The sequence below is a fragment of the Sminthopsis crassicaudata genome, chromosome 1 (genome assembly GCF_048593235.1).
Source record: "Sminthopsis crassicaudata isolate SCR6 chromosome 1, ASM4859323v1, whole genome shotgun sequence".
Classification (NCBI taxonomy): Eukaryota; Metazoa; Chordata; class Mammalia; order Dasyuromorphia; family Dasyuridae; genus Sminthopsis; species Sminthopsis crassicaudata.
The window spans coordinates 48,316,465-48,337,478 of NC_133617.1; the positions used below are offsets into that span (position 1 = coordinate 48,316,465).

General features: G+C 42.5%; 1 protein-coding gene across 4 annotated transcripts in view; it reads left to right on the forward strand.

The window, feature by feature from the left end:
• Positions 1–650: 650 nt before the first annotated feature.
• TIMM44 (translocase of inner mitochondrial membrane 44) overlaps positions 651–21,014 on the forward strand; it is a 43,307-nt gene continuing 22,943 nt past the window's right edge. Inside the window, exons 1-7 of one of the 4 annotated variants that reach the window (XM_074301701.1) lie at positions 651–753; positions 3,853–3,957; positions 8,436–8,606; positions 9,961–10,041; positions 11,514–11,663; positions 12,374–12,513; positions 13,254–13,339. In XM_074301701.1, the coding sequence (XP_074157802.1) occupies positions 712–753; positions 3,853–3,957; positions 8,436–8,606; positions 9,961–10,041; positions 11,514–11,663; positions 12,374–12,513; positions 13,254–13,339 (775 nt within the window). In that variant the 5' untranslated portion in view covers positions 651–711. Of the gene's footprint in view, positions 759–2,154; positions 2,272–3,852; positions 3,958–7,918; positions 8,036–8,435; positions 8,607–9,960; positions 10,042–11,513; positions 11,664–12,373; positions 12,514–13,253; positions 13,340–21,014 lie in introns of those variants that run through there. The other 3 variants (XM_074301709.1, XM_074301718.1, XM_074301723.1) reach the window with 3 other exon arrangements.

Sequence of the window (21,014 nt, forward strand, 5' to 3'; positions counted from 1 at the left end):
CGAGGAGTCCAAACGGCCAGGATTGCAGGGGACATGCACCAATGTTAGGAGGAGAGCGACCACATGCCTGCCCAGCCCCCCTCAAGCGGCCCGTGGAGCTCCGGCGCAGGAGCTGATTTCTCGGTCCAAAAGCAGCACCGGCTCTCGGGCCGCCAGTCTTGACCGGGACTGTCCGTTTGCGGGTGCCGTCTGGCCACTCATCTGCTCCGGCTCGTTGGTCTGACTCCGTGGCCGGAGGAATGTGGTCGCCTTTGCGCCTCAGCGCGGAAGCTTAACGCCCGGCTGCTAGTCTCCTTCCGTTTGTCTGTACCTTTTCGTCTGTCGGGCTGTTTGCACAATGTCATCGAATACGGTTTCACGGTTCGCAGCTATTCCACTCGTCTGCAAGTCTTCGCTGTCGCTGACTTCCTTTAGATCGATCGCACTTCCTAGCTAGTCAGCTAGTCAATATCTGTTTGCCCTGTCTGGACAGCCCTCCTGCCTTTCCATTTGTCAGCCTATCTGTCAATCCCTTCAAGTTCGTCGATTTGTTCCGCCAGCAGAGGTCGCAGACTCGGAGTCTGAGCGCACGCAGGCGCGCAATGGTCTTCCGCCGGTGGCGAGGTTTGGTGGCCCCGCACCCTAGACCCCGCCCTGGGACCACCTCCTCGAGGCGACGGGTGGTGACGTATTCCAGTCGCGCCGCGGGAAGGTCACACGGCCTTCTCCAATATGGCGGCGGCGATTAGGGGTGGATGGTGCCGCTGCTCCCGGGTGAGGTGTTGAACGAGCGCGGGGGAAGGGGGGGGAGGGTCAGGATAGGGCGCGGCGCGCTCTCGGCTCCGGCCTCGGGCCGAGCCGGGCCTGTGTGCGCCAGGGCTCCCAGGGGGGCGGGGCCGAGCTGCACGCTTCGGCTGGGCTTGGGGCCGGCGAGCCGGCGGGCGTTCGGGGCGAGGCCGCGGTTGTGGCCCCTTCGGCCTTGACCTTTCTTGTCACCTTGGGGCCCACGAGGCTTTGGGCCCTCTCAAGGCTAGCGGTCTTCAGGGCCGGGGTGGGGGCTGCAGCCCCGGAACGCGGCTTCTCTGGGAAGGGTTTGGAGGAGCCCCCGAGGTCTTGGGCCCGCCGCTGACCAGCGGGACTCGGCCGTGAGGGGCCGCAGAGCCCATCTCGCGCAGCTCCTCCTGCAGGAGAGGAAACTGAGGCCCGCAGCCTTGAAGGGACTAGCCCAAGGTCACACATGCGTCCGAGGCTGGCTGGGAACCCCAGACCGGGCCTCTGCAGCAGGGGCGGCCCGGTCCGCGGGATGGGCGGAGGGCGGGACCCACGGCCAGCCCTTCCCTCCCGGGCCGTGCGCTCCGATGCCGGAGACCGCGGGCCGCCCCTGCTTGTCTTCCCTTGGCCGGGCCCGGGGCCCCTGGAGAAAGTGACAGGGAGGGTGAAGTGGAATAGGAGAGCCTGGCTCCGGTCCGTGAGTGGTGGAGGCAGGCGCCGGTGACGGTTGGTTGGGAAAGGCTTTGGGGAATGGGAGTGGCCGGCAGAGACCCAGCTTAGCCCTGTGTCTGAGGTGGAGCTGCCGGGCTCCTTCAGATCCATTAAGGGAGTGATAGAGAGGGCTCTGGAGGAGAGGTGGCCATTCGAGCCTGTAGAGCCCCTCTGCCAGCTGACGTTTTTAGAGGATGTGAGGGACCGAGGCCAAAGGCCCAGCTGAAAACTGGCGTCTTTAGCCTGAAGCAGGGAGAGCGAGCGAGGGAAGAGGCAGAGAGTAGGAACTTGGGCAGATGGGTCATGCAGGGCCCACCCTGAGGCAGATGGGCTCAGACTTGCCTTGCTTGGCCGGGAGCGGAGGCAGGGGCAGCGGGGCCAGAGCCGCCGGAGCCTGTGGTAAATGAAGCTTGCTGAAAGTGAGCTAGAAGTGAGGTGGGCTGCTGTCACTGGCGGGCCGGAGCTCTCGCTGTGTCTGCGCCTAGCTCTGGGCTTGGCTTGAGAACCCACATTGATGAGGTGGAAAGCGACTGTGCCGGAAGAGGATCAGGTGAAGGAATCGATTGTTTCACCTGGAGAAGAGGATCAGGTTGGGATGATGCCTGAGAGATGGCGCTGGCATTGTCTTTAACCTCAGAGGGCAAAAGCGGTAGCAAAGCACGCGAGTGGGACACTTAGGGCCATCCATAAGGGGAGCGGCCTGTTTGGTGGGTGATGAGTTCTTCTACAGAGAAGGGCTTCCTGCACGGCCTAGAATGACCCTTTGCCAAGTGTTCGATGGAAAATTCTTTCAGTTATGGATCGGACTAGGTAATTACTGTGGTTTCTAATTCTAAAACGTGGGGATTCTGTTCTCTGTGGAGATGAAATAACCCAGAAGGCTGTATGTCTGTCTCAGAAACTGTGTGAAACAAAGGAGTCGCGCTCCCTTCTCGCCTGCGGCTGGGTGGGAGCAGGCTCCCAGCACCCTCCCCTCCCCTTCCCTGCCTAGCCCCTCAGCAGCAGCACAGAACCTACTGAGCATGAACAGCCCCCCTAAACCTGACACAGGCTCGGCTCGTTTAATCTCTCCAGTGGTCATAACATCACAGGGTCGGGTCACTGAGCTTCCAGGGAACTCGGGCAACTGCATCCAGTGGCATTTGTGGTCTGAAACAGGAGACCAGGCTTCTGATCTTCACTCTGCCTTCATTGAAAGAAAGTGGGGTTCAGAGAAGGGAGGGGGCTTGCCCAAGGCACGTATCAGGTCCTAGATTAGAGCTTTCCACCCCACGCCTCCTGCTGCTCAGAGAAACAACTTGAGTAGCCGCAGATTCCGACCGAGAGAAAATTAGAAGTACAGATCTAGAAAGGGTGAATTCTGGGTCTCTTCTTTGTTTCTACACACACATAAATCATTGTGAACTCCAAGAGTAAGAAACCTGAATGGAATAAGAGAAGGCAGTGATTGGGGAGGTGAAATTAGTAGGAATTGTTAGGTCAGCAAGGGTGCAGGGAACCTGAGGAGAAGAGAGGAGAGGACAGGGGAAGAAGAGGTTTCTGACTGAAGACCATCATTGACAGTTTTTGTCTATTTTAGGCCTCAGAATCATAGAGTTTATAGCGGGAAGGGGTTGAAGCGACTTTTAAGATCATTTCCTCCAATTCCTTCATTTTATAAATAAGAAAAGTGAGGTCTAGATAAGTAGTGATTTTTTTTTTTTCCCCCAAGGCCACACAATCTAAATAGCATGAGAATATCTGATGCAGGGATTTGACACTAAACTGGGCTGCCTTTTCAAGCTCTAAAGGTCTAACTTTAAGTAGTGGGAAAGTAGGTGGAATTCTGAACTTGGAAGTTAGGAGAATTAGAATTTTTCTTCTTTGTTTTGGCAACAGTATCTTTTTCAGGTTAGGCAAATTTTATCAATATGAGTAAAAATAACTGTGAATTGGTGGTAGTTTTTACAATTTATAGTTTTTTTCTAGAAAAGTTATCAGTTAAAAATAACTTCCAGAGAGCTGGAAGAGGGGTTGGAAGAAACTGGCACAAAAAGGGAGGGAAGGGGGAAGGACTCAAAGAAGAATTAAAGAACAGTTGATATGAGGGTTTAAATAAATCATAAAGGAAGCACTCACCTTTTACCCAAACTGAACAAATTCTGCCATAGCTTTCATTCTTCCTGCGGCCTAGGAGCCTGAGTATATCTTGGTAGATGCCCATCATGGTATCTTTTTCCTTAGGCATAGGACAGAATGAGAAAACTCTTATTCTTTTCCCCTCCACCTGCCTTCCCCTCTTGCTTCCTTCCCCTCCCCCCCTCAGTCCTCCATTCCACAGAGGTAAAATAATAATAATTGCTGTTCTTTTTTTTTTTTTTTTTTTTTTTACTTTTTCTTCCCTGATTTTAGAGATGCCTTGGCAACGGGACCCAGCTTCTCTCTGGCTGGTGCCCTGTGCCACTGCCCTCTGGCCCTGTCTATCGAATATGCAGTCCAGGCTTAGAGCTACCTCTGGTAAGTGAAGCGGGTTTCCTCTGCTCTCTAAGGACCTTGGAGGGCCAAGAAGGGACTTCTGGGAGAGAAAAAAGTGATCTTTGGCAGTGGTGGGGGTGCTGTTGAGGGCCTGGCCTGCCCCTCTGGTTTGCAGTAGCATTCTATATCCATGAGTCCAGAATTGTGTGACCTTGTGTATAATCATGCCATATTCAAAATTCTTTTCAGCAAGTAGTCTAGTCCCTTTCTTGTGCAGAGAACTGTCCTCAGAGCTGGGGAGGAGGATACAGTAATACGTAAAGCCTAGTCTCTGCCCTGAGAGAGTTTATGGCCCAGTAGGTAGGTTCTTCCTGCCCACGAACACACACACACACACACACACACACACACACACACACACACACACACACACACACGAGTTACATGTTACATGTATACTAAAGGAATTAATGTGAGAGATACAAACCACATACAAATGCAGAAAATCCATTCTGGCTCGAGTTTCTTGAAGGATGGATGGAGATTGTCTGGATGTTCAGGTACCAGGAGTAGCATAGGGGTGGTGGTGCAGGGTGAGTGTGAGGAAGAGTCTCTCATCTGGAACAATAGGTCAGGATTAAACCATGCAGGGCTGAGGGAGTTGGGACTGTAAATGAGAAAATTTGACAAGAGTATTGAAACATTCCCTTCCTGGCTATAAGCCCAATGATCTTATACTTTTCACACAAGTATTTTCCACAACCAGTGTCTGCTTTAATGTTCAAACTTGAGATCTCCTAGTCTGAGGCAAGAGATATTGTGTGTAATAAATTAGACATCTTGACTTGGACTTCAGATTCAAGTTCTTCCTTTGGTCCATACTCTGTGTCATCCTGAGCAAATTAGTTTTACTACCCCAGGCAACTCTGAAGCTTTAAGTTGAGAGAAGGTGCCCACTTGTATAATGAAGATTTCTTGCTAGGGGAGCTCCCATGCTATAACAGGTCTATTAAATAAAAAATATGCAAAATACTGTGTTGGGTGCTAGGGATACATAAATAAAAGAACAACTTCTGCCCTTGCAAAGCTCACATCCCACTGGATATATAGCTCATAAACACGAAATAGCCATGACATGGTAATTTGGTGTGGGGAAGAAACCCAAACAGTTGAGGAGATGAGGAAAGACTTTGCAGGGGAAGCAAAGAAGTTGAGACCTGAAGGGAAGATGAGTGATTCAGAAAGCTGGAAGGGGATGACTTGTGAAAGTACAAGGATATGGGAGATGGATATTGAATTAGGAAGTCAGTTAGGTTACAAAGGAGAATAGGAGACTGGGTATTCAGATTAAGACCTGGTGACTCAATCCAGAGGTTTTTCCTATCCCACAATGGTCACAAGCTGTTCAACAAGAGAACCAATAGTGCTGATATATTTTGGTTGTACTTTTGTCAACCAATAGAACTATTTCTGGAGACTGTTGTTCTAGGATATATCGCTTGACTTTCTGGAAAAAGATTATGTGTTCTACAGCAGTGTGGTCCTGTGTAATAATAAGTGCTTAATAATTTTGCTAAGTTTCTATGTGAAATTTTGGGATATCTACTCTATTTTGGGTGGATCATTGATTGTAATTTGTTTGGATGATTCCAAATCTTTGTTTTCAGCCTTCTGGGCACAGTGATTGCACATATAGATATAGAATTGAGTGAATAGGCTGGCCCAAAGAGTGATAGGTAATAGTTCTACGGCAGCTTGGAGAGAGATTTCCAGTGGAGTGCTCTAGAGAGCTCTGTGTGGCTGCAGTCTTCACCATTTTTTAGCTTCCATCAATGGTTTACCTAATTTGCAGATAACACAAAACTGGAAAGAATAATTAACACATTGGATGATGAACTTGGCAGACTAAAACATCGGTCTAACACTAATAGAGATAAATGCCAAGTTCTCTTAGACTTGGATTCAAAAAATTATCTTCCCAAAACAAAAAAAGATGGTAGAGGTATGGCTGGGAAGTAGCCTGAGCAGCTCTGGAAATAGCATTGGGATTGGCCTTGTACTCAAAATAAGTCCTTTCAAGCAGTCAAGAAAGCTAATAGAATTTCAGTCTTCATTTAAAGAGGCCTAGTTTCTGGAGATTGGCAGAGGTTGCCAATGTGGCCCTGCCACATATGGTGTTCTGTGTTAATTAGGAAAGAAAGTGATTAGCTGTTGGAAAGTATGCAGAGGAGTACAATCAAAGCACTTACAGGGAATAAAAATCAGTTGAAAAAATAGTGTTTATTTTGGAGAAGAGAATGCATAGTGTAGGACATCATAGTCTATGTATCTTTCCGTATTTGAAGGGCTTTCATGTAAATAAGGGTAATATTAAACTTGTTCTATTGTGTCTGAGAAGTTAGAAGCAGGAGCACTGAGTAAAAGTTGAAAAGAAATAAATCTAGGCTTCTTTTAAGGAAAAAAACTTCTTAATAGTTCTCTCTCAGAAGATAAAACAGTGTACCAGAGAGTAAATAGATTCCCTCAGTTTTGAAACTAAGGCTTGTGTTTATTTGTGGCTTTGTTGTTGTTATTATTAATAGAGGTAATTCTTGTTCAAGAATTGAACTAGATGACTTCTGAGATCCTTTCCAGCTCTGAGAGTGCAGAGAGAACTCTCTCCTGAGCTCCACACTTGTAGTTCCAACTATCTGTGGAAGGTAGAATCATGAGAGGGACCTAATCTTAAAGGTCTCTATTTTAATCCCTATTTTATAGAGGAGCAAACTGAGGCTTAGAGAGAGGAAATGGCTTACCTAAAGGTCATATAGCTAAAAAGAAGTAACTCTTTTTCTAACAATGTTCTTTCTGATACATCCTGCTCTCTGTTTACTTGAGTATTCCATATTTATAAAACCTAAAAACTATATATATATATATAAAACCAGAATTAATCTCTTTGAAAGCCTTTTCTTGGCTTCCATATTTATATTACTGAAACTGCCATTCATTTACTGCCATGCTTGTGACTTCATAATCATCTTCAATTCTTTTTCTCTTCTCCGAAGTCCTCATTTTCCAGCTTCATTCTCATCATTCATGCTTCGTTCCTTGTTGATTCTTGTAATTTAGTCTCTGTCTCTGGGTATTTTCCCTTCCCTACCACCTGTATCCCTAGTCTATTTGTTTCTCTGCTGTCCAAATCACCTACCTCATAGACAACTTGGATCCTGTAATTCTCTAGCTTATGAACTTTCAGTGATGGTCTGTCCCCTAGTGGATGATATCAGACATTGGAGATCTTCCATAATCTAGTCCCAGTCGCTCTCCCTCTTTCTCTCTCTCTGTCCCTTCCTTTCCTCCCTATGCGCCCCTTCCCCCACCTTGCCTCTCCTCCTTTCCTTCCCTCTTCATGCTTAGAGATAGTTAAGTGGTACAAAGCAGAGAGTTCTGGACTGGGAGTCAGGAAGACCTATCTTTCTGAATCAAATTCAGCTTTAGACACTTTTAACTAGTGGTGAAACACCCTAGCTAGCTGACTAAACTCATTTTCTTATCTGTGAAATGAGCTGGAAAAGAAAATCCCAAATGGGGTCACAAAGAATCAGTTATGACTGAACACAGTTTGTGCTTAAACAAAACAAGTATTCTTTTCCTGTGTTGCCTCCCAGCTTTCATTTGCCTTGTTTTCTACATAGCTAGAATGTATTCTTACGCACATGCTTATAACATGGATACTATTTCTACCTGTTGAAATCAAGCCTTTCAACGTTCAGCTCAGATGTCAACATTATTATGGTTTTCCCCATTTTTAGCACCTGTCTTGCTGCTCTTGCAAAGCTCCTAGAGGGCAAGCACCTATTTTGTTTCTTTGTATCTTCCCTGCACTGAATAGCACTCTGGAAGGGCTTTTTGAAGGAATGAAGCATACAGGGTAATGCCGTTTAGAATGGACATGTCAACTTTGCTCCAGTGTTGTATCATGTCCTTCCCTTTCTAGTACACTGTGCTTTGTGGATGGCATGAACCTGGGAGGGATAGTTACTATGATGGAAGATGGAATCAAGAGTCCAAAAGATCGCCATAGGCTGGAACAATGACCCACAGATGAGAAGATGCCATTTAGATTTGCATTTAAGGGGTAAATGTAAAATCCTGCCTTTAGTCTGGTTCCAAAAAGGGAATTGCCCAAGTATAGTGTGGGGGATGTCTAGTTACCAGTTCATGCAAGATAACCAAAGATTTTTAGATGAGAAGTTTAATTTTAAAAAATCTTGGGACCTAAGCCTACAACAGTAGAAATCTGGTTTCTAGAACAAAGGAAATTAGTTTTAGTTCCCACTGTCCTTCATCGGGTGGATGGTGGTCAGTTTGTGCATGCTGCAGGAAGTGGTATATTAAGAAACTAGAGCCCAAAGATTAGAAAGTGACTTACTTTTCTGCTTCAAAAACAGATACTAAATTTTACTCAGTAAGTTCTGTGCTTCTGTTCCCCCCTTTCCCTCTACAGGTAATGATGATTTTCTTTCAAATTTTTTTAGGCAAAGTGTTACTCTTCTGGAAGCAGGAAAAGTTTCCTTTCTGGCTTGATAGAAAATATCAAACAAGAATTAGCAAAAAACAAGGAAATGAAAGAAAGTATAAAAAAATTCAGAGATGAAGCTAAGAAGTTAGAAGAATCAGATGCACTTCAGGAAGCAAGAAGGAAATATGTAAGTCATTTAATAGAATTTTGTGTTTATTCACTTTGTGTTTCTGGGAATAGGGAAGAAGAGTAAGGTTCAAAAAGTAACAGAATGTCAGCTAAAAGTGCATCACGCTCCCCAAAGACTCTTTTTGCCTTAGCTGTCTGCTTCATGAAAAGAGTATGATTTCTTTAAGATCATGATCCTGATTAGTGGCAGAGCAGATCTGAACTTTTTTATTTCATCAAATGATAAGGTTTAAGTAAGAAAAATTTTCACCTTTAGCTGTAAGTAGAAGAGACTTCTTTAGGATACAGTGCATTTCTGCTTACTGGAATTTTTTGAGCAGAGGTTAGATTATTGTGCAGGGGATTCCTGTCAGTGAACAAAGATAAGTGAAATGGCCTCTGAAGTAATTTCATACTTTTTTGATTTTTCAGATAGTAATAGAATCATAAAAGGAAAAGATGTGTATTTAGTTTTCTAATACCTTTTTTCCCCCAGGGGGAAAAACAATTTAAAAAATTTTATCATTTAAATAGACAATTTCAGGTTAGCTCTCATTGCTATGAAACAGTGAATTTCCTTTTCATTAATGAGTCGCATTGGACTTGAAATATTTAGCTATTTGTTATAGTTTGAGAGCTACTCTTAACCTGTCAAACACTTTGACTTAAATGGAAGAGCCACGGAAAAGATACAGTGGAGAATTTCTCCGTGGCCGGAACAATTTTATTTTGTTTCTTAATTTTACCTCCATAACAGCCTGTTAGAGATCTTGGAATTCTCATGAGCCAATTTGGGTATGATTTGTATCTGTTTCATAATAGGATTTGAACAATATAGAACATTAGATTTTATTATATGTAATATCAAGAAATGGCATAATTAAGGATAAGAGCAGGAAAAATAATTGGGGTTTTATTGTATGGTTGATCTGCTATGAAGTAGGCAGGGAAAGAAACAATGTTGAGGGATATAAGGAGTTACTTATCCTGGAACAGTGACTAGCCTGTAGCAAGAGGAAAATTACTTTTCACTTTACCCGGATAGATGGGCAGGTCATTTATTCTAAGTCAAGAATAGTCCTCAAAGGAGATTCTAGATCAGCACTTGGTGCAGCTTTCTTTGACCTGCTATAGCTAAGAAGCCTGGCTGTGTGAGGCTTGTTCCCTCTCCCTGCATTCCCCTGTACCACAGCCCAGAAGCAGCCCTAAGGCCCCTTTTAGGTAAAGAAGAAAGGCCAATCTGTGAGCATAGAATTGGGAGAGGGGAGGTAGAGATAATGACAATAGACTGCTAAGGATTCTTGACCTGTTAAAAATGAAATATAACGTGTAGCTAATTTGTCTCTTAATAAAACTGATCTTTTCTATTATAGAAAACCATTGAGTCTGAAACAGTCAAAACATCTGAAGTAATTAGGAAAAAAATTGGAGCATTCACTGGGACAGTGAAAGAGGTAAGAGACTAGAACATGACTGGGCCTCTCATTCCCACTTTTGCTGCCTTCACTGGCTCACTCCCACCTCCTGGTATCAGGACCTTCTTCACCATGATTCCATCCTCCCTTCCAGCTTTTTATCTCACTCTCCTTCCCCTTCATTCATTCTGTGCTTTAGCTGAACTGCATGACTCTTGAATGTGTTGTTTCTGCCTCTACACATTGGTCCATACTGTTCCTTATCTTTTCCTCTTAATTTCCTCCTTGTCTTTTAAAGCCCAAGTCAAGGTTACCTTGAGTTTTAGTCTTCTTCAGTATTTGCTATTAGTAATACCATCCACCTTAAAACTCAAATAACACTTTACCTCTCTCCATTGTGCATCTCTTCTTGTTATATATTATGATTAATCTGTGTCATTTACTTGTTGTACCAGACTGTAAGCTCCTTGAGGGCAGGTTGTATACTTTGCCTAATTTTTGTATTTTCTCTAGTCTTTTAAGTACAATGTTTTGCACTTAGTAAGCATTTAATGAATGTTTGCTGATGAAATGTATTAAAAAAAATACTAATAAAACTAGAATATTCAAGAGAGCTTGCTCAAAATGTGGACTTTGGTTCCTAATGCTAAATCTTCCCAAAAATTAGTGCATTAGATTTAATTAGGAAGATGCAAATCAGTCTTTTGAGAGTTAATGTTTTATGAATTACTTTTGTAAACAAATACTTTTTCTTCTTCCCTCTTTTCCTTTCTTCATTTTCTTGCTTCTCTTTCCCCTTTCCTTTGGAACTACTCAAGAGCTGATTCTTCTAAAAGGTCTTTCCTGATTTCCCCTAATCACTATGTATTTATTTTGTATTTATGCTATGTTTCCTTATCTGTGAACATGTATCCATCTTGTAAAATGTTAAGTTCTTGCACTGGTATTTGTATCCCTGACACCTGGCGCAATGCCTCATGTGTTGTAGATATTTAATAAATGCTGGTTGGTTGATTGGTATGTGTAAGCAAGCTGAATTGTCTTAAATGACTGAGAATATGTTTTGACCTGAGGACTCCCTGGTTTGTATGTCGGATCCCTAGGTTGCTGAGGACCTTGGGGGCCCATCAGAGCTGAGCCAGGATGCCAAGAATGCTCGTTGCACCCAGGCTACCTCTCATTTGGGGGGAATCCTTGAGGGTGGGGGAGGACGAGGCCACTGCTGGGAGTTGTTCTGTATGGACTTATGGGGAAATCCCAGTTTGGCCTGGACTCCCCTAGAATCCTCTAGACCTTCAGGACCGGACTGGGAGCTGATCTGAAGCCAGCCCTCCCCTCCAGATCAGCGCTGGGCATGAATGACTATTAGGAACGAGGTCATTGATGACAAAAGATAGGCTATGTTATACTTTTCTGTAGCAAGGAGCTTCTCTACTGCCAGAGGAGAGCTGGCAGGGCCGTGCAATATAGGCTGCATTGAGGGCTCTAACTGCTTCTGTCTCTTGTGCTAGAGTTTGGATGAAGTAAGTAAAAGCGACCTTGGCCGAAAAATTCTAGAAGGCATGGAAGAAGCAGCCAAAACAGCCAAACAGTCTGCAGAGTCAGTGACCCGAGGTGGGGAGAAGCTGGGCAAAACAGCTGCCTTCAAAGCCATTTCTCAGGTAAGCTAGTGACTGGGGGAGCCTAGGTCATCTATTTTGTAATTGAAGGCATCTGCAGTTCAGCTCACCCAATACTGTTACCTTAGAGCAGAGGAAATGGAGGCCCAGAACAGCAAAAGGACTTAACATTTGGCAAACGATAGGAGTAGAGTCTTTGCTTTCTCTTTTTCTCCTTTGGGCTTTAATCCTTTTTAAAAATTCACCTGATGGAGAGCCTGAGGCAGAGAAAGCTGATTTTTTTTTTTTTTTTTTCCAGCTAAATATAGAACATCACTCCTCATGAAGCCCAAAGTTGACCAGGCTAGATAGAGAATGGTGCAGAGACTCCTGGCTGTTTGGATTGATTGGTCTTAGGACCTACTGGTTTTCTCAGAAGTGGAATGGAGTGTATTAAGTTTAATGAACTTTGTTGCCCCAAAAATGGGCTGCATATAAGGATACAAGGAAATAAAGGCCAAAGTCAAATTATGCAACTACATAATAGTAATGTTTCATGTTTGCATGAGTAGAGTAGAAATGCTGCCTACCCATTGTTCCCTGGAATTCGAATTCAAAAACATTTTGCATTGTCATCTTCAGGAAATCTCTGCAGTTTGGGAAAGGGTTTAGTAGTGATTCAGTTTGGCCTCCCATGGATTCAGAAACTAGTAGTGCCTCAGAAACAGGTGGTAGATTTTTGTGATTGCCTAGATGATCATTCTTTTTCTTAGGGAGTTGAAAGTGTGAAGAAGGAACTAGATCAAAGCGTCTTAGGGCAGACAGGTCCCTACCGAAGACCAGAGCGATTGCGAAAACGGACTGAATTATCTGGAGTGAAAATCAAAGAGGATAAAGTATTTGAACCCAATGAGTAGGTATTTGACAAAATAAATCCCTTGAGTTATTGACCATACCCAACTTTGATTTTGTAACCATTTTATTTTGTATAGGTAGGAAAAGAAGCTGCCCTAGTAGCTTGGTCCCATGTTCTTGGCCCTACTGGAGTTTTACATTTTATTTTGGGGTTATTTTCAATGATTTTTGTTTAATTGAACTTTCTGAGATAATCTTTGCACTTGGATTTCTAGAGTCAAGATCATGAGATCTAGAAGATGGAAGGGATACTAGAAGTCAGCCAGCCTATCCCCTAATTGAACCCAGGAAAGGGGGGATGATTTAAGGAAGAACCGGCATTTTACCTTGGTCCTTTGGCTTCAAAACCTGTGTTGATTTCCACTTCCCCATGGAGCCTCCCTCTTGGAATCAGGAATAACAAATGAAGGGAGCTTCTTATTTGGGGGACTATTTACACCTCATTTTACACACACACACACACACACACACACACACACACACACACACACACACATTCACTCCCTCCTGCATATCTCAGATCAGTGGATTCATCTGTGACAAAGACATGGGGCAGGATTGTTGTGGCCTGAAAATAAAGATAGTGACAGACAGGTAAAAAAGCAGCATAGATGCACATGTGGGCTGGACTGGGCAGTTTTGACCATGGATGGTTTTTCTGGAAATATCTATCATGTTCCCTTTTCAGACCTCAGGCCAAGGTTACTGATGAAATGAATGCCTTGTGATTTTCCCCAGGGAAGCAATGGGAGTTGTGCTGCACAAGGATTCAAAATGGTATCAACAGTGGAAAGATTTCAAGGACAACAATGTCGTCTTTAATAGTAAGTGGCAAAATTTAACCTTGGATTATTTGGAGTACAACAGCCCACTTGAACTGGACTCTAATCTGTATTGACTCAAAGAGGGAATAATAGACACAATCAGTTGAATATAGAAAGGTATCTTAGTGGACAGGAAAGTAGGAGGGGAGGAGATTAAATATATCTGACCAGGAGTGGAAGTGGGGATCTGTGATAAAAGGGAGTGCAGATCACAGGAGGTGGTAAATAAGAACAAAACACTGGTGAAGGACAGGATAAGAGAAAAAGGACAAACAAGAATAATAGGATGGAGGATTATAGATAGTAATTAGAATGATGAATGTGAATGGTATAAATTCTCCCATCTAATGAAAGTGGATAGCAGAGTGAATCAGAAATCGGATTTGTACAATATGTTGTTTATAAGAAACACTTGGAGCTGAGAGACATACACTGAGTAAAGGGAAGGGGTTTGAGCAGAATCTATTATGCTTCAACTGAAATTTTAAAAAAGGAATAGATTCTGATCTTATAGAATAGATTCTGATCTTATAGAAAGCAAAAGCAAAAATAGACCTAATCAAACAAAATAAGGAAAGAAACTATATTTTGCTAAAAGATAGCATAGACAATGAAGCAATACCAATACTATATAGGCACCAAATGATATAGCATCCAATTTTTTTTCTATTATTTCATATATTACTCTGCTGGTTCTGCTTACTACATTTTGTATCAATATGTATTTTTTTTCATACTTCTCTGTATTTATCACATTTTTATGTAATAGCAGAAAAAAACACATTATTAGCTCAATAGCATTCCATCATATTCAATCAGTTTGCTTAGCCATTTCCCAATCAATCATGCCACTCTCCTCCCATCCTCAAAAACCTTCAGTGGATCTCTATTGTCTTTCTAAATATAAATAAATTACAAAGTAGTCTTGACTGTAGCATCCAAATTTTTAAAGAAGTTAGGTTCATTACAAAAAGAAATAAACGGCACAATTATATTAGAGGGTACCTCAACCCTCCCCTCTCAGCTTGATAAATCCAACTTAAAAGAAACAAGATGAAACCAAGTTGGTAAATAGAATATTGGGGTGCAGCAACCACAGGAACCTGTCTGAAGTCAGTTTGGAGAAGGATCTTTAGCAGAGGGCTCCAGGAGCCTGACCTGGGCTCTGTACTGTGTAATGTTTTGTCAGGGACTTGGAGAGAAACAAGTTAAAACTTGGAACTGATGGCAGAATAAAATGCTTGACTAATGGGCTAAATTCAGATATGATTGAGGAAAACATAACTGTCATGGGTTATGAAACTTGAGAGTGAAAAGGTTTGGTTAAGTACCATTTGTAAAAAGAAAATCTGGGAATTTCACTAGCTCATCAGATCTAGAGTGAGTCACAGGGCAACCCCAGTAGGCAGAAAGGCTAATGGGATTTTGGGCTTCATTGAGAGGCACAGTGTGAGAACAAGGACCAGTATCATCCTAGTGTCTTTTTCCCCTTAATGGATGATATTTGGAACATTGTGTTCAATGCAGGGTACATTTTAGGAAGGACATTGAGAGTGCAAGACAAATCCAGGAAAAGAACAGCATGGCATTATGAGATTAAAGATTCTGCCATGTCTGGATCCATTGAAGGAACTGGGGAATTAAAGGGCTGGTGGGGTATTATGCTTGTTCAGTTTGATCCCAGATGACAGAACAAGGAACAATCACTGGGAGTTACAGCTTGTCTGGCTTTGCCTCAGTGTAAAGAAAAATTCCGTAATGATCAAAGCAGTTTAAAAATAAACTGTATTGGAGATAGTATCTCCACCTCATTGGAGGTTTGGGAATAAATGTTGAATAAAGTTGTTAGTGATTTTTCTAGGGGATTCTTGGTCAGGTGCAGGTAAGACTGGATGGTTTCTTAACTTGTCAATCGATTATTAGGTATTTATTAAATGTCTCTTCATGCCAGGTGATATGCTGGGCCTCAAAAATATACAATACAAAGAATCCCTATTCTTTGACCTTGAGGCAAAAAATAAAGAAGGAGGAGATGGTGGAGTAAAAAGAAACCGCATTTCAGAGTTCAACAGGACCTGAAGAGGCAGGTTGATTAGTGGAGTCAGGAAGATTTGGGTTTGGCGCTTGATCCTGTCTCATGTAACCTGAGTGTCCCTGACCTTCCTAAATGCTGTGTGAACGTTACTGTTAGCTCACAGAGATGGCTATTGTATCCCTTCTCTGCATTATCTCTTCTTAGTCCTAAGCATCACCATCACTAAAGAATGGCATAGAATCTCCAGTGTCTGATGGGGAGATTTTGTCTAGCTTCTTGGACTGTAAATCTTTGATTTACACAGTTGGGAGACACCAGGAAGAGTTCTTGTCAAGACAGGAGACAAGAATATTCTGAGGATGTTCCATCTTTATTGGTAGAAAAGTGAGAAAACAGGGTTCCTCATCTTAATTACTGATATTTGTGGCAGCTGGTTTGATTTCTTAACACACCCACACAGAACATTTTCTTCCCTAGGGCTAGTGGTCTTTGTATTCTGAATGGGCTATGGAATTAACTGGGAAAGATTTTATTTATTTTTAATAAGCAGTCCATTTCCTCCCTCCCCCCATATTCTTTCAATGTGTTGATCAGTTGATATTTTTTCCCTCTAAAAAATGCTACTTGGTATGTGGGTTAGCTCTCTGCAGGTGAATGTTTGGGGTGACTATAATGATATAAGAAATAGAAGGTATAAATTAAAGCTTATTTAAAGTAATAAACAGTTGACAAAAAATAAAAGTGGTCATCAAGTTTTGCCTAAAGAGATGAGAAAATGTACGTCTTTCTCTTCTTTGCAGAGGATAAGAATTGTGGCTATGCAACATTGCATATACATGCAATTCTCTCTTTATGTAAATGCACATTACACAAATTTGACTTTATGTAAAGAATTCTCATTCCAAAAAACCTCCCAAAGCCTGTGTTGATGTACTGTACACTTTTGCTGTGTCTTACTCTGTTCTTGTCCCTCTACTTGGTGCTTCACAGGCTCCCCCAAAACAGAGTCTTTTCTAGTGAAAACAGAACAGACCTGTGTAGAGATTGCCACCATAGCTGTATCCAGGGGTTGACTTGAGGCCTCCTGCTCCAAGGGAAGAGGCCTTTGCTGCGCCTGCTCTGTCCACCCTCCCACATGTCTGTATTCCATCCATGGGGCCTGTGTGTTTGTCTCCTGCCCCCATGGGTCCCATGCTTTTTACTGTATTTCCATGTCTGGCCCCCAGGCTTTTCCTAGTTATTTCTCTCAGCCCCAATGAGGCCATCCCTGGTCCTTCCCCCTCTCCCCCACCTTTTTTCTTCCTCTTTGATTTTTCTGTCCCAAATCCCAGTGTGTTCTTGAACCATGTGCTGGCCCCTGCCCTTCCTTGCTCCCTCTCTCCTTTCCCCAGGTCATTGGACAGATTTGCATTATATAAAAATTGCCTTATGTGGGAGTTTTTATGTAGAAGTGAAATCTATGTAAAGTGAGAATTCTCTGTTCTACTGTCAGACTCAGGTGATATGCAAGTAATTTTGCTCAGATGCCTTCAGTTTCTCTTTCTCCTTTGTAAGGTTCATTGAGTAATGGAGTGGCAGGATCATGTTTGGAAGTGAAGGTACTGTACATTTTCTTAAAAATTGAAGTGGTGATAGCATCAAGTCCACTGATCCACTGATCCATCTGGCACAAAGACAACATGAGCCTCTAGTGGAACTTAGTTGGCTACTCTATACTTCTCTCTTCTGTGCAGTGGCTTTTCTGTATAGCTAGAACAGGGGTAAGAAAATGAAGCAAAACACAGAAAAAGAGTATTTTCATACCTTAAAACTGCTGTTAATTGGATTAGATAGTCTTTGGGCCCTCCCAGGTTTGACCTTCTTAGCAGTTGGACTAATGTGATTTTAGCAGAATGTTTGACATTTGATATTATATAACAAAAGAAGGGAAGACTAGTCCCTCTGCTTGGAGGCCTGCGGAGTGTTCTTCAAGTTTTTCACCTTTGGTGTCCGTGTGGTTCACTTAACTTTCACCTGTGACTCTTAAAGCCATAGTATGCACAGTCTTTGAGCCCTGGTTCAGGCCATTTCAACAGACAGACCAAACAAGATTGAGGATAGCTGAAGGAGTCTCAAACCATCAGTGAACTGTGGGTATTTACCTCAAGCAAGTGAAGTTACCCCAGCAGAATGGGTGAGTGAGAAGTTTGTCCCAGCTGCTAAGAAGGCAGCTGAAGCAGCTGCTATATAGTGCTTAGAGCTTGATCAGACATCAAAGATACCAAGGTCATCCACTCTATCCCCAGCCATCACCAGTCTTGACTGTTGTCCTGCCACTAGACTTTGGATCTGGAAGAGAGAATGAGGCTGATGTCTTTGGGCAACTCTGCCAGGCTTAAATCCATTTTTATACCATTTTGCTATTTTTACCTATAGCAACAGGCAAGTGAAGTAGCAGCAGATATGGAAACACTGATAGCTGTAGTCACAACCTTACATGGTGTGGCCTAGGCCATATCATCATCTTCTCAGTAAACTGAAGCAGCAGTCAAATTGGCAACTCTCTGAGAATCTGAGCAGCCTTTGTAATTCTTCAGTTCATGGAGTAAAGAAGGGGCTAGAAAAAAGGGGGCTAAAGAAAAACCTGGCTTGTTTACTGTATCAAGTGAGAATCCTATCTAGTGGTTGAAAAACAAAACACTATAAAAATCTTGGTGAAGATGAATTCCACTCATCATTGATAAACACAGAATGCTTATAGACTACACAAAATCCAGTGAACTTAAAAGATAAATAGCTCTTGTCTCAGGAAATCTCCACAGATATCACATCTAAATAGGCCTGCATGAAACATGATTGTCAAATGAAGGCCAGCTTACTGAAATTAGAGCTAGATACATGCTTTTCTGAGGGCTCCAGTAAAGAGGAGCATCATGAAGCTGGAATAGCTTTCACAGTCAAAACTGATTTAAGTCAGCAAGCTTGTGTGCCTTCCAAAAGGAATGAACAACATGTGATGGCCCCTTTCAGGAAAGCCACCATGATCACGCCAAACTTAAGGAACCCAGACGAAAGTCAAAGACTGGAAGACCCACATCAGTGTGCAAGTGAAGGATAAGCTTATAATTCTGATTGACTTTAATTCCAGAAGATGTATAGATTATCAGAGGTGGCACGTAGTTCTTGGGAAGAAGAGAGTTATTAACAGCAACCGTCACTGCAGAAGACTTGCATGTCTTATGATCCTCTCATCTTGGGCACTGTCTTTCATTTACCAAAGTACAATATAACTTCATAGATGCACCCTGATGGCAGACATGGGCATTTAATAAGACTGTGTCATTATAAGAGAAGGCATAGACGAGATGTGAGAATGATGAAGGAAGGTGATATGTGGCAGGGAATGCTGGACAAATCATAGACATGTTTGCCTCAACCTAAACATTCGCATTCCACAAAAGTGGTGGTCCCAATGCCAAATGGTTATCAGAAAACCAGAGGGCAACAGATTAGAGCATTTCTCCGGACTGTAAACAGTTTATTAACTTAGCTGGAAAAAAGTCAACAGACGATTGGCTACAGTGGAGTAAAAAGAAGTAGACAGCTTCTAGAAATTTAGTGTACAGCACTGTTTTTACTCACCTGGGTCAGAATATTCACAAAGATTCCTTTGATGAAAATGATGATGGGGAAATGAGACACTACTAAATGAAAAACAAGAACTTTACAGTGTTTATCAGCAGGATAATTCATCTCTAGGAAGACAGGGTTTATTAAAAGTAAAAGTGCAAGCAAAGCTTAAAAAGATACAGGAGTTTTGGCACAATAAGAAGGTAGGTGAGATTCATTTTTATAATGATAACAGTCTAAAGTTCTTTTATGAAGCTGAAGGCTGTTTATGGGTCAAAGACCTATGATGCCTCTCAACTACTCAGTGTTGGAGGTGCCACATGTGATAAAGACTTGTTCCTGGATAGAGAGGCTGAACATTTCCTTAGTGTTCTCAACAGATTGTCATCAATCTATTGACCACATACCTTAGGTTGAAATATCTTTCCAAAACTTCAAACTAAAGAATAGAATTTGAATGCCACTAGGTCCATCTCATATGGCAAAGCACCTGGTACTGATTTCTATGCCAGCTGAAATTGATAAGGTGGGGATCCATTTCTCAGACAAAAGCTTGTCCTATGACAAAAGTCACAGTAAGAAGAGATTATCCCTCAGTAATTGAAAGATGCCTCCATTATCCGTCTTTATAGTGCAAAACAAATAGGTTATCTTTTGACAATCACAGGTTGGGTCTTATTAGTCATTGCTGACAAGATTCTCCCTGAGTCCTTAATAGAGTGATTCCTTCACCTGACCCAAAGTTAGTGGGGCTTCAGAAAGAGCCAAGGAACAGTTGATAACTATGTTTGCTGCTAAACAACTCCAAGAAAGATTCCAGGAGCCAGAAGTCTGTACATAGTATTTGTCAGTCTGACCCAAGCCTTTGATGTTGTCCATTGTGAGGGTTTATAGAAAATCGTGGCAAAATTTAGTTGCCTGGAGAAGTTTGTCAGTATTGACATCAGTTTGATGACAATAGACTTGCCCAAATTCTAGATAATGGATGATGCTCTCTTGCTTTCCCAATCACCAATGGAATGAAGCATGATGGTGTGCTTGCTGTCATGTTTTTTAGCATGGTGTTGCCAGACACCACCAATAAGGATGAAAATGGTTTCAAGGATCAGCTATTGCATTAGTAGCAAATTACTTAATTTACAAAGACTATAAACCAAGATTCAAGTGTAGATAGAGCTAGTATGTGACTTTTTTTTTTTTTTTTTTTTTGGAAGATGATTGTGCATTCAGTGCAGCCTCTGAGGCTGAGATGGAACAAACTATAGGTCAGTTCTCTGCTGCTTGTGTTAACTTGTGCTAACTTTGGCCTGCAAGAAAACAATTTCTCCATCAGCAAGTACCTTACCATCCATGCTTTGAATCATTGGTTATGTTAGGTGAAGAAATTTTGGATACTGTCATTAAATTCACTTACCTTGGAAATATATTTTCTTGGAATGTCCACATAGATGATAATTGACATGTGTTGCCAGAGGTAGCTCAGTGTTTGGGAGACTCTGAGAGGAGGAGAAGGATTTGCCTAGCAAACTAAAGGTCTACAGAGTACAACTACAGAATAGTTGTGTTAACTATAATAGTTTTATGCCCGTGAAACTTGGACTTGTGCCAGCGTCATGCCAGGAAACTGAATCATATCCATTTATTTGAATTGTCTTAGACAGATTCTGAAGATCACTTGGCAAAATAAGGTCCCAGATACTGAGGTCCTTTCTTGAGCTGAACTGCCAAGCATTCAAACTCAAATTGAATTCAAATTCAAATTTTGCTGAGGCATTTGGGGTTAAGTGACCTGCCCAGGGTCACACAGCTAGGAAGGGTTAAGTGTCTGAAACCAAATTTGAACTCGGGTCCTCCTGACTTCAGGGCTGGTGCTCTATCCACTGCGCCACCTAGCTACCCCTCAAAGAATGCATTTTCATTGGGCTGGTCACATTGACTTAATGGCAAATATACATTTGCTTAAAAGACTTTCATGAAGAACTCACACAAAGCAAGCTCTTCTATGAAAAGTAGAAGTGATACAAAGCCACT